Raw genomic sequence first — 14,344 nt, 5'->3', positions numbered from 1 at the left:
ATATATATATAATATATATATATTATATATATATATATATATATATATATATATATATATATATATATATATATATATATATATATATATATATATATATATATATATATATATATATATATATATATATATATATATATATATATATAGTATATATATATATATATATATATATATATATATATATATATATATATATATATATATATATATATATATATATATATATATATATATATATATATATATATATATATATATATATATATATATATATATAGTTATTACATGTTTACTTAATTCGCTTTGCAGACATAAAATATTTTTGTCCAACACGTGCATATTATAGTTATAAGTTCTATGTAATTCTTTAACAATTAACCTAAAATGCTTTTTAATCTCAATAGTTTTCTCCAAAATTCTTATAATATCAGCATAGGCAGAACCGCCGTATACACTAGTAACTATTTGGGAGGAACCTACAAGTGCTAATGGTTATGTTAATAACATGAGTCACTTGTTTAGAAAATTGGAAATTTAGAATAGAGTTAAAATTCGATTAAACGTAGGTTAACGGGTTGACTAAAACACGCGTCCAATCATGGGACACATTTTTCAATGAATTTTATTTATTCTGATCGATCGGAAATAAATTACCATAAGTCTCAAACAAAACAAAGGGTACAACCGCATTTTGCGCAGATTAACAAATGTAAATTGGAATTTGCCTCAGTAAAACACGTTTCATGCGATACAAAACACTAATCCAACTATGTTTCGGGCCTATTAAATTAGAATATGGACGAGTTTTAGTGAAATGTCGATATCAATCGCGAGAGTTATGGGTTTAGATTCAATCGCAAGCTTTGAATTTCATTATGTCGTAATTTCCAGTTTTGCATTTTGTTTCGGACACTGACAAGAACGGTATTTTTGAGAAATTCGAATAGCTGATGGCTCTGTTTTCGCTGTAGGGTTCAACCGCAATTATTAGATTCATCATGCTAGTAGTTACGGTTAATGATGAGAAAAGAATACTCATGTTTGGTACACCGATTTGTAGTAAACGAAACAAGGTGTACGTCGTCTTTTGATCTCAATAACCAACAAAATTAACAATGCTTTTTCGGTGCAGGTCAGAAGTCCGATAAGTAAATTTGTTATATTAGAGTTTTCTGATTATATGAAGGAATTTAAGTCAATACAGTGAATATGTGATGTTTAATCTGACAGTGGTGTTAGATTTTAATGCTATGTCTTTTCTTCATATTTTTAGGAAAAAAAAATTGTCACTGTTGATTTAATAAATGAAATAAAATCCACTACTTAAAAAAAAACTAAGTGAAGCTAGTTATGTGGGAGTTTCACCCTATTCTCCGTCCGACTTTCGTAAACGTGGTAAACGGCGTTTGTTTTCATAATGTTCCACTCAATAGAGAAATAGCGTATTCCCACATCATTCACTAAATTATCCACGCAGAATTTAATGTAACTGCACGAGCATATAGAAGCATAAGTTTTACACATTGTTGGAACATGCAAGCCTTGGTCGTTTTTTATCGAGCTTATGTAAATAATGTTGAGAAAGAGAATTCCTAAATTCTAATATCTAATCTGATCCAATGTCTGGATATCTAATAAAGCCAGATCTATGGATTTATTCTGCCTATCTTTTCGAGCTGCAAATTATGACTTATATAGCTCGCTTGTTAAAGTACCTTGATGTTTTTCTGTGTGTTATTTTCCTCTTTTTTTCTAATTTATATTAATATATTTTTTATAGGGTAGAAAATTAGGTAAACAAAAACTATTTTGTAGCCATCTACTTCAAACATATATAGGCATATTTTTTATAAAGCTTCTGGATTCCCTCTGCCTCGGTTTTTGTTGAGTCGAATTAGCTAACGTTTCGTCAATCATTATGTTGACTTCGTTATATCTTAACTGAAACGTTAGCAAAGTTCGACTCAACGAAAACCAACGCAGGAGGAATCCAGGAGTCTTATAAAAAGTATTACAGTAGTCTGATTAAGTTTCTTTAAAACATATATACATTTACAAATGAAATCAATTATTTTAACATTCCATAACTACCAAATAACAGTTTCTACAAAATCGACTGCTTAAACAAAATAAATTCACTTTAATAATCAGATTTTTTTTTATTTAAGTTTGTCAATTTACCAAATACCAAATTCCGCACTCTATTTGCTATGCATTGGAAAACTAATGACGTTAAAATTCGAGGCATTCCAGATTTATTAGGCCATTTTTTTAATAGAGGTTGTTGTGAGTACTATATATGATTTAAATCATCTATGGACAGCGAACAAAAATACAAAAAAATTACGTAACTTCCCGTGTCCAGCGGATACGAAACTATTCACTATTTGCTTCTATTGAACAACTCTAATTTTTTGAAGGTGTTTCAGTATTACGCCGCTTGTACCGTGCGTTCAATTTATTTTGATAACATTTTCATTGACTGTAACTTTTTTGTTTTTAGAGTTATCAAGGTAAAAAAAAACAAAATATAGGGTTAGTAGCCAAGTTTCTTCGAAGTGACGTATGAAACAAAACACTATTAATTTTCTGACATATAAGTTCATTGAGCCTAAAGAACTATTCCAGGTTCTTATGAACTCTACTTCCTGGAGAGTATAGGACTGCAGCAGTACGGGGTCCGCCACAGTATCAAGGAATGAAGTAATTGATCAATACATGCGCTTGACGCGGCCGTTGGATTGGAGAACTTAATTATAAAACTTCTGTATATAAAAAACTGTACGAACATGGTTCTCAATAAAATTAAAAAATAGGAACTTTTTTATACTTTCAAAAAGTGCTGTGACTGACTGCAACAACAATAATTATTTACAAAACAGCAATATTTAGAATACAAATTTTTACTTTAGTGTGTCTTAACATTTTTAGTATTTGGTTCTACTTTAATTTGTAAATAATTATTGTTGTTGCAGTCAGTCGGGGCACTCTTTGAAAGTATATAAAAATTTTGTATTTTTGCCGGTTTGTCAAAAATGAGTGGACTAAAATATAAAGCACGTTACATCATTGTAATCGGAATAAGATATTTTATTAAACACATATATTATATACATTTAAAAAAATATGATGTTGACATATATGTCAGAAAATTGATAGTGTTTTGTTATATGTCACTTCGAAAAAAACTTGTCGACAAACCCTGCATTTTATTTTTTTGCCTTCCTTGATATATCTAAAAACAAAACAGTTACAGGCAACTCAAATATTATCAAGATAAATTGAACGCACGATACAGCGAATATAATTCCTTGTCTCGCAAACACTTGAGATTCTAAAATTATTGAAAATACCGTTTATCGATACAAAAATGATATTTTCGGCACATAGGGCTATGAGTATCGATACCTCAGTAATAACTTAAACTTAAATAACTATAAAGACATTTCACTGGTTGTGAATAGATTAAAACGATATAAGCTTAAAATGCATTTTGCGGTTTTATTTAAAAACTGTTTATATAAACTCCGATATTAGCAGTCATTTTATTGAGAACCATGTTAGTGCAGTTTTTTATACACAGAACTTTTATAATTAGGTTCTCCAATCCATCGGCCGCTTTAGTCAAGCGCATATATTGATCTATTTCTTCGTTCCTTGATACTGTGGTGGACCCCGTACTCAGAGCGCTGCAGTCCTATAATCTCGAGGAAGAGGTGTCCCAGCGTAGACGCTTGGGTTGAGTCCAGTTTTGTCCCTTTGATATTCAAGGGCCCACAAACAGGATCCTCCACAGTTCCGGCAGATTTTTCCATAGAATAGAACGGCTATTTCGTTATAGGTTGCGGTTTCTAGCAAAACAAAGAAATTTTCTGATGTGAGAGTTTTTTATGAATTAAGTCTTAATCGAATTCACAGAAATTATTTAACGGAACCGCATTTTATATTAGTAGTCGCTCTCCAGCAAATCGAACTTTTTTCCGAAACCGTAATATCAAAAGGCGCAATGGCTGAAAACAAAATCAAAATAAAGAAACAAAAACTCACTATCATACATTATGTTTTATATAAATCCTATTGTCCTACAGGTATGGAGCAAACCCTGAAAACATGCGCAAATGCACCCCCACCGCTTCTGGGGCGAAACTCCAGTCAGTTGTAAGGGCGCTATGGTCGCGTAATCAACTCTCGTGCGGTGTGAATCGATTTTCCGCGAAAGTTACGGCGAAATCTGCACGATCTGCGCCAGTTGTAACGCCTGTGAAGATTCGGTGCGAATATCTTCGCATTTCTTCGGCGGTGTGGTCTCTCATCTTCGGGTGTGACTAATCTAAATCTAAGATAAAATATCAGCGGAAAACCCTCAAAATCTCGCGTCGCGTTGTTTAGAATTTGGTTCGGAAGTGATGAGGTGTTGAGGTGTATATATTTTGGATAGAATAAATTGACAATGGGTTGCGGATGCTTATGTTTTACTATATTTGCGTTGATGCACGCCGTTGTGGATGCTGGAAAAGAAGGTATATTGTACCGTATGGTATTTTGCAGTTACATTTGAGAAAAATTAAAAAGAATCTGATGCGACAAATGAATTCATTGTTGAAGTTACGTGTCTCCATTATTTGACATCTTTCACTATGTAATTTTATCATTAGAATCCGACAAGTTGTCTTGAAACTTTTCTCGATTAAGACAGGGCTTTGTTACTCGCTGTCACGAGCGGACTAAAAGTATTGCGTCGGAAAGCTCCGAAGTTCGGAAGACATCTCTGCTTTATCAGTTTTTATTTAATTCTTTTTAGGCGCATTCATTTTGGTGTGCTAAATAATTCATTTCATTCTTTGCTTTCCCAAAGCTGTTATTGTAAATTAAACAGGAGCGTACGGGTATCGTATACATAATTAACACATAAAAAATTTATGTAGGTAGTAAACTTTTTTTGAGTCCAACAAAATGTTATATTTATTACTTCTTTTAAAATTGTAAAGGATGAGCCAATAGTCGATACTTAATAATCAATTGCGTTGATAAAGTTGTTTGGATACACTTATATTTTTATATTGTTATATTATTACGCATACAGAATGTTTGTATTTTCGTGGACAACTAACAACTTTAAAAAAACAGTTGTTTACACATATGTCATATATTTAGTGACATCTTTTAATTTTTTGTGATGTTTGTAGGTCTAAAAATACTCATTTCTTGGACTGAAAACCTTTGTTATATATTTAGGGTTTATATAAGCATATATTGCGACTTTGCATAAGCAATAAAACGTTTTTCCATGGTCAAAATGCGATGAGGGCGAAAAAAAGAAAACAACCGACCACAACAGAATTGTCACTATTTTGGCTTGCTGTGAGTTGGTAAATCAATGTTTGACAGTTTTATGCCACCTAATTTAGTAGTACTTTATGGTTATTGCTTATTTTACACAAAAAATTGTCTCATATCCATAAAACGTTTGCTAAAAAAAGAACTAACCAATGGAGACAACGCTATTAATAAATAAAACAAATGAAAAAGAAAAAGTTTTTTATTTAAAAAAAATATATAAAAATATTTAATTTTTATATGCGGTTCTATTAATTCCTTGTAACCCTTAAACATACCGTAATTTTTAAATTTTTGTTTTTGTCATTCGTTTAACTGAGAGTTTAATACTGTTTCTTCTAGGTTTTTTCCCATTTGAATATTTCCAGCAAATGTCAGAATATTTTTGATAAATTTTTTCCCATTCTAAGAAGTTAAACAATTAGCAAGATTTATTGAAAATTGTCAAATGACAATAAATAGTAGGTGCCGCTTCTGTAACGTTCGATTGTTTTCTTTTTCTGCCATGTTTCGCTGCCATCTTCTTGGTAAATACATATCCGTATAGCATTTTTAAAATAGAAAAACATTTAATTGTTAACATTTCGAATTCTACAGCTGTTTGAAATAGAAAATTTTATACATTTTCTATTTCTATTTGAAGAAAGTCATTTTTACTATCCTTTCATTTAATATTTTAATGTTAGTTTTTGTTCACTCTGCAATCATATTTTTAGTATAAAAAACATACTTCTACAAGGAAATCAACCCGAAATATATAACATAGCCTTTCAATGGGGAAAATAGATACATTTAGACTGGCAAACATCAGTTTTGATATAAAATTTGTCGACGGTAGGTAAGTCTTTGAACGACTAATACTCAGTTTTGTGTACTCCGTATAATTATAGTCCGCCAAAATTACATTGATCCTCAACAAAGACTGTAAGTTCAAAAATTTTAAACTTTGGTGCATATGAATACGATTAAAAACAATTGGAAGTTGAAGTAACTGAAAATAATATTAGTGACACCTATAGGATTCTTTTTATAAAACTTCAAAATTCCTTCTGCGTCGGTTTTTGCTGATTCAAACTAGCTAAAGTTTCGCCAATCATCCTGTTAGCTTCTTCAGAGCTTCACTGAAACTAGCTCGCATTTTACTCTATACCTGGTTTAGTATTGCTTAAGGGAGGCGGAGATAAATGCCACCATGACTACCGTCTCGGATGACTGATTCCGATATTTGTGGCAGGTACAGACCTCAGTCCCGGTTAAAAAAAAAACAATCTTAACCGCTACTCATGTCTCTACCTGTCACCAATATGGAAATCAGTCATCCGAGACGATGTTTACGCCCCTCATTTTGCTTCGCCCCCTCTCAAACAATACAAAAGCAGGTACAGAATAAAATACGAGCCAGTCTCTGTCAAGCTCTGAAGAAGCCAACAGGATGATTGGCGAAACGTCAGCTAGTTTGAATCTATAAAAACCGACACAGGAGGAATCCAGACGTTTTATAAAAATTATTACAGTGGCCTGTGGAAGTTTCTTTGAAAAGCTACCTATAGGATTGGCACAACAAGTAAATCAAATCGTCCCAGGCCCATCTTGGTGAAAGTCGTACGTACCACAATAAAGGAGGAACTGTTTTTGAGTGCCAAAAAACTAAAAAAATGCAGGATACTCCATCTCAAGCGACTTTATCCCTGAACTAAAACAGTAAAAAAAATCTTGCTGATTCGTCTAAAAAAAGCAAGAGAGCCAAACTATTCTGCTAAAATAGGAAAAAATAAACATTTGGTTAACGGTAAAACATATACTATTGAAGACCTGGAAAATATTTTTGAAAAACTACCAGCTAACTCGGAACCAGCAACTTCTACAACTAGACCGCCATTTGAAATTACCGAAGAGAATTACATAAAAACAAGACCTAACGCCATAAAAAATAGAAATTACAATAATGAACGCACCGGGGGACTACCTCTAGCTACGAAAACTTATTTTCGATTGTCTATATAAACTAGTGAAGAACATTATTAATTACGTATTATTGTCCTTTCCAATTTTTTTATCTTGTAATTGAAATGTATCTACTTGTATAGTATAAATCCTTATAATTTGAGTAAGAATTTAAACCGATGGAAACCTGTGACCTGTCAAATGTGTCTGAGTATGACACAAGAGTATACAATTTTTCATCGCTCTTTTGTTTGGATAGTTATTGCGCTGTTTATAGTGAGTGCGATATTAATATAAACAATGGCACTATAATATACATAAAACAGAGTCTTAGCTATCTCTAAAGGATTATCAAGACTGAACAATGCATAGTAATACAAATAATAGAACACAATCAAAACGCTAAACCAATATTAATAACTGCACTGTATAAATCCCCATCGATTGATGAAGACAATTTTGTCGAGAACTTCATATTTAAAAGGAATAAAAAACGCAACTCAATACCATTTCGTTGTTGGAGAGCTTAATATTGATTTGTTAAAGAGAACAGACACTAATATTTTATCAGAATTAAACTTTATTTCTCCTATCAACAAAGTAACGAGACCATGATCTGGAACATGTTTAGACCTCATATTGATTAAGAGCAGCAATTTTTTGTAAATTTCTATTACAGACCATTATAGAATAACAGTACATATACCCTGTGAGTGAAGTAGTATAATAATAACCAATAAATTAAAAAAAAACTTATTTAAATAAAAAAACAAACAAACAATTATTTTATAGGGATAAAATTGCGGACTGTTCTTATTACATTGTATTTAGAAACGAAGTAAAAAAATAAACATGGATAACAAACGGTTTAATTAAATATGTAAAGGAAACAAATAACCTATATAAAAAAATTGAGCTAAAAACAGATTCATAAATTATCGAAGCATTCTTAATAAATGAATAAAGACGCCAAAGCTAATTATTATAAAAGCAAGTAGAACGACATGCGATCTGCCGAAAAAAACCTTTGGAAAGTTATTAAATCTATAGGTAGCAAACCAAATGCACACATCCCCAGTATTCAACTAAATAAAGCAAATGATGCATGCACCGATCACTGACAAAAGGAAAATAGCAAATGAATTTAACAATTTATTTTCAAGTACATTGAAAGAATTAGCAGGAAAAATTAGAAAACCAAAAACTCCTAAACCTACAAGACATATACCAACAAAATAATTAAACAGCTTTTTGATTGGTATTTGTCCATCTCACTTTAAACTCTTTGTTGTGACTCATGAGATGTCAAATTACAGGCCAATTTTCCTAAAGTTTCTGAAAAAATCTTGAAACTAAAACTAACAGATTTCTTTAAAAAATGAAATAATTTTTGAGAGACAATAGGGTTTTCGAAAAAATACAAGCGCACAATGTCAAAATGTCTGGATAAAAGTAAACCCTCTTTATGTATTTTCTTAGATCTTGCAAATGCCTTTGACACCGTTAGCCACGCACCGATTTTTCAAGCTCTGGAGGACGTAGGAGTGAAAAACATACCTCCCGATCTTTTTAAAAGTTACCTAACTGAGAGAAAGCAACACGTCTTGATTGAAGATGAACTAAGTAGAGCAGAATGTGTTACAGCTGGCATTCCCATAAAGGACAGTTTTGACCCCAGTCTGGATATGTCCTAGGTTTTGCTAGGTGATACCGTAGATGATTGGATTAGAAAGAGCTTAAATTAATTACCGAAGAAACATAAAAAGATATAATTGTCACATTTAGTTGAAGCAGCAAAACAGAACCAAATTTTAAAACACTTGACGTTGATAACACGGAAAAGGCAGACATCAGATCGACAGATAAAATCAAATATTTCGGGGTGTAGATCGATGAGCATCTGAGGTGGGTCCACCACATCAATAATGTTCTAAAAAACTTAAGCAGCATCCTTTATAAATTTAAATATTTAACAAACTTTTTTAGCGAAAAACGCTAAGGACAATCTATTATACTCTTGTACAATCTAGACTCGAGTATGGCATTTTCGATGATATTTTAAAAAGGTTGAAATTTTGCAGAAGTACTTTTTAAAAATACAGCTTAAACCTTAACCTTTAAAAACTACTACAAAAAAGTTTTATTTATTTCCATTATTTCAATTAAATATTTAGTTATGTGTACATCTGTGTTTTATATTTAGATATAGCGAAGAAGGCATTGATTATCATATTTTAGCTGGGTACAAGAAAATAATTATATTACTGAGTTTTAGCACCGGTATTTAGTAATATTGTTGATTGTTTTCTGTTTATTGATATTTATTTTGGTTTAAAGGTCCTATATTATGTTCAAATTTATGTGAGAGCCCACCTACGCGCCGCTACGGTCTTGGTGGAACTAGGGTGACCTGATTGTTTATTTGTTGAAAGTCACGACAAGCATTATTTCGGTATTAGAAATATTGTTTTGTAATATGTACTTTTGTAAATAAATAATAATAATAATAATATAAATAATATTTATTATAAAAAATTCAAAATATGTTAGAAACAGTACTTAGGGTATAGGATATTAAACACGAAATATATTTAGAAGTTCTTGAGGATTTCTAAAATTTCACAATATGTAGGGCGTTCTATTTAAAATAAGAGTGTCGTTAGTTTTCCACGAAATTACACACATCCTGTGTTTACTAGTTGTCCCAGTTGTCCAGATTCGGAAAAAAAGATTAATTAAATCTGCCCAGAGAAAATACTGAATATTATTTTCGGGTTTCTGAAATATCCACCAGGGAACGTAATTGTTATCCTGGATTTTCAACACTCGGTTTCTATACAAAATTCTAATATTAACTATAGTTAAAGTGAGTACTATTTTAAAGACGAGACAAATTCAAAGTTTTGATGTTTAGTGATCGTTGTTTTATCTCACCAAAGAAAATGGTGTGAGCTGTCATATCTCCAAAAAGACTTAACCCATTTTAATAAACTTTGGATCGTTAAAAGGGTATTTTCCTTTTCTATCAATCGTGCCATGAAGGACACGATCGAGGTTGCTTACCTTGCCGCCAGATGAAGTTGGTAAATGGTAAATGGCAAATAACCTAAAATATAAATAAAAGAAAGAATAAAAGAAGGCGATAAAATAGTTGGATTTTGGTAAGAATTTCCATTGCACGTGTTGTTATTAATATCCAATTATCCCTAATTTACCAAATAAAACGCTAATTTATTTTTTTGGTTGCCAAATTATTTTTGAAATTAAAATACAATTATATTATGTATGTATATTCTTGGTTTTACAATACCTTCGAAGGGCACCAAATAACCGTGTAGCGGTCATTTGAACTCTTTGACATGCTAAGCCGTTTCCAATAAATTATTATTGAAGGCCAATAAATTTTATTAATTATTGTATTTTTTTTAGTTTCTTGGAACGTCCATTTCCCTTATCCTGTACCTCGTTGTCGTTACTTGGACACTGGGTATAACAATATAATAATTAAACGGTACATTATTAAATTAATTAATATTAAATATTAAGTGGTTCTAAAAAGAATTATGAAAGTACTATTACCTGATAAGTTGTTCAAAATGTGTCCAAGATAATATTGCGAAAAAGACTTTCTTTTAATACTGTAATACTATTTACAAATTCTGTGGATTCCTCGTGCGTAGTTTGTTGATAAAACAACAAAATTTGATGTCCGATTTTATGATTGTGTTCGGCAACTGCTGATGAGTTTATTTGTCATAATCTTAAGGCTCTTTTATGTTCTTTGAGTCTGGTTGATATTTTTATATATATATGGATATATATGGAATGGTGAAAACACCTCTTATCTCAAACGGAATTTTGTCTTTGACGAATACGAGAGATATTTCGACAAAAGACAACAACAAAAACAATCGATGAAAATAAGAAAACGTATTAAGTGGCGCATTTCGCTATGCAACTTCTGAACAGTAAAGAGCAAAAACAATAGTCATTTTTTTTTGTTATTTTGAATATCCCCATCAACAAATTTTCTGACCTCTTTTCTAAAATATACTTCCAGACACCGTTATTGATCCACATAAAAACAACTTTTTTTAAACGTAACCGGTATATATCTCTACATCAAAAAATATATATGTTTATTTAGTGTAAAGTAAATAGTAAGTAAAATTTAAATATTTTCTATTTTATAACTTTAATTAAGTAAATTTTGCAATAGAAAAGAGCATCGTTAGCAAATTTAGTTAGGAATTTCAATCTTTTTTAATATGGGTTGATGAAAAGTATCACAATTAATGCTAAACACGGATGGGTTGATTCCAGTCCAAAGTACCAGACAAAACCACCTTCAAAAAAGGAAAAAGCATAACCAGAACTCAGGCTGCTTGTACTGCTGAAACTCAAGAATATTTGTTATTTTGAATCCAGTTACAAAAAATCTGAATAACAACTCTGGTAGAATTGGTATTAGTTGGTATTAGTTGGTATTAGTACTAATGTGATTTTATTATACTTAAATAAACCTAATATAATATTTAATGATTATATCGTTTAAATACCTTAGAAGTCCTTTCCTGAAGATCAGGTTCAGGGCTTTTCGTTAATTGCTGTCAAGACGATGTACTTTGAGGTATACCATACAGCAGATTTCATTTGCGATTTATCCCTTGTGACTGCCATCTTTAATTATCAACATATCTTCAAATTAAGTAAAACGACACATCTTTGATTAGTGGTACGTGACATTTTTTATGTAACAAAATCAAAGTGGACGTACATGAAAATCATAAAGCAGCTACAAAACGAAAAACTGCTTGCGCATACAAAAAGAAATGGCAACAAAACATTTTACTTTATATCCCAACTAGCCTTCCGGTGATCTTAATATAATGTTAGACTTGGGAGTGATTTCAACTTTGTCCGCGGTAATAAAAACCACCCCAAAAATTTACATCGACCCTATACGGTGCCATACTTTTGCAGTATTTCTGGATATATTTTTGCTCTTTAATACGGAATGGCACACATTTGCGCTCTTCCGTAACGGAGGTCGACATGGTCGAGTGTAGATGTCAATGATTTATTACGGGAAGTGCAATTGGTCGCGGGGCTCAAATGATTTACTAGAGGGAGAGAGTACACCGAGGTCATCTAATGGGCTTTTGATTGTTCACATAATTGTTTTGTAATATGGCCGCCGCTTGAGAATGATTCGTCGATGTCAATTGCTGACGCACTTCCACGTTAGGACAATCCGCTGTTTATATCGAGGGTCGTTATATGGGGCGATTGTTAATTCAGACTCCACTAGGCGTTCGCATCAATTTGCCCCAAGCGAAATACAAAAAACAAAGGTTTTTGATAATTTTTTCGGTAAAATCAATGCGCATCAGAGGCACATATGAAGAGCCAAGCTGAATATTAGAAGCGATTGATACTAAATGTTACCAATAGGATGTTTTATTTGAAATATATATTGGTTTTTGTTTAAATTGCGCTTTATTTGGTTACTGCTTTATAAGGCAACTTGGTTAGCTCACAACCAGGTTTTAAACAACCACCGGCAAATCGAGTTGGCAGGTCTAACGCCTTGCCAACCGAGCCATCCTCATTCCCTATATCGTGCTTCATTTTTAATAGAAGTTTGTACCTTGATGATGATGACAAAGAATAAACAACGAATATAAAATGGAAAACGGCGAGTCATCAGCAGATGATGTCAGATCGGGCTACATACATGGACATTTAAGCAATCAACGGACCAACAAACCAATCTAACACGCTTTTTGTTCAATTATGACTTATGATATATTTAAAAAATAACTGACTAACCCTGACTCTCTTTGCCTAGAATATGTGTAAGGTTTAACAGTTTTATACCATTTCACTACAATCTATATTTTCTTAAATATGTTCAATTTCATCTGAGAAGACCGTATCGAATTCTCTCATTACAGTACTCGTTTTCTGTTTTTATGGTATAGAATGCTTGATAATACCGACAATGACATCAATGCAATCTGCTATTATATCCTCCAGGTACATTTGAAGCCAGCCACTATGTTGTTGTGAAGTCAATTTGGTATTTTATATTGATTGAAAATAAACTTTAGCTGAGTGAGAAAGAAGAAAAAGAGCAAAGCTTGAAAAAAATACGAAAAATAAACAAAATGAACAGAGAAGAGTTATCAGCGGTTGATATGCCATATGAGTTGGGGACTCACACTACCAATAGTGGAAAGAGAAATATTTCCTCAAATTTTTCAAAAACATGTTCTTGCAAATAAATAGCGAGTTGTTTCTGCCAGTTTGTGTTACACTTGAGCAACTAATCTCTTAATGCAGTGTCGTGCATTTCTTGTGTTAAATTAAAAAAGATTGCGGACCAATTCGCAAACTAAAAGTCACTAAATAGAAACACTTCGGCGACCAACTAGTGTCGTCTTTTTTCAAACTTGCGAAAATAAATCCGTATTTTAAATTATTAGACTTTGTAATATGCGAAAAAAACATAAATGTTTAATATATTGAGTATCGCTTGAGTCCGTTCCCTCACAATCCTAATCGAATTACAAAGGACGTCACCAAAAAATGAATAATTTCGTCGGCCATAATTAAAATTTTTACAACTTTGAAAAATGCTTCAGTTTTTCCAATTTCTCAGAATTTCCTGGCAATCTTAAGAAGTTCCTAACAACTGTAAATGTTACATCCACTTCGTCCTTTATTCGACAATAACAATCACTTACGTCAACGAAATACTTCCGTTTTCTTTTTGTATTTCCATAACCACACGTCACTCGATATGACACAAAAGACCATAACTGCTTTAAAACTAACATAAATCTCTAAATCCAAACTTGCATATAAATCGTAAGTCGTCAAATCGGCGAGAATTTATAGGTTCTGATATTTATTCAATTTTAAACTACTTAAGGCAATCCATTTCCCTACGGGAACAGGATAAAAGAAAAATGGATTTACTGCGAAAAGATTTTATTCCGATTAGTTTCGGAAGGAGAGTTTTGCTGGGTGGTTTGAGTCGATAGGCGGCAGTGTG

The 14,344-nt window shown here is 31.8% G+C and overlaps 1 protein-coding gene across 2 annotated transcripts in view; it reads left to right on the top strand.

Moving 5' to 3' along the window:
• The first annotated feature begins 4,183 nt into the window (after window positions 1-4,183).
• The window catches only part of LOC132705608 (nephrin-like), a 635,291-nt gene continuing 625,130 nt past the window's right edge, over window positions 4,184-14,344 (top strand). For both annotated transcript variants that reach the window (XM_060676301.1, XM_060676311.1), the window contains exon 1: window positions 4,184-4,523. In XM_060676301.1, coding sequence (XP_060532284.1) covers window positions 4,454-4,523 — 70 coding nt within the window. In that variant the 5' untranslated portion in view covers window positions 4,184-4,453. The remainder of the gene's footprint in view (window positions 4,524-14,344) is intronic.

The sequence above is a fragment of the Cylas formicarius genome, unplaced genomic scaffold (genome assembly GCF_029955315.1).
Source record: "Cylas formicarius isolate icCylForm1 unplaced genomic scaffold, icCylForm1.1 PGA_scaffold_10__41_contigs__length_53128322, whole genome shotgun sequence".
NCBI lineage: Eukaryota > Metazoa > Arthropoda > Insecta > Coleoptera > Brentidae > Cylas > Cylas formicarius.
The sequence above is the reverse complement of the archived record's forward strand: the minus strand, read 5'-3'. Positions and strand labels throughout refer to the sequence as shown.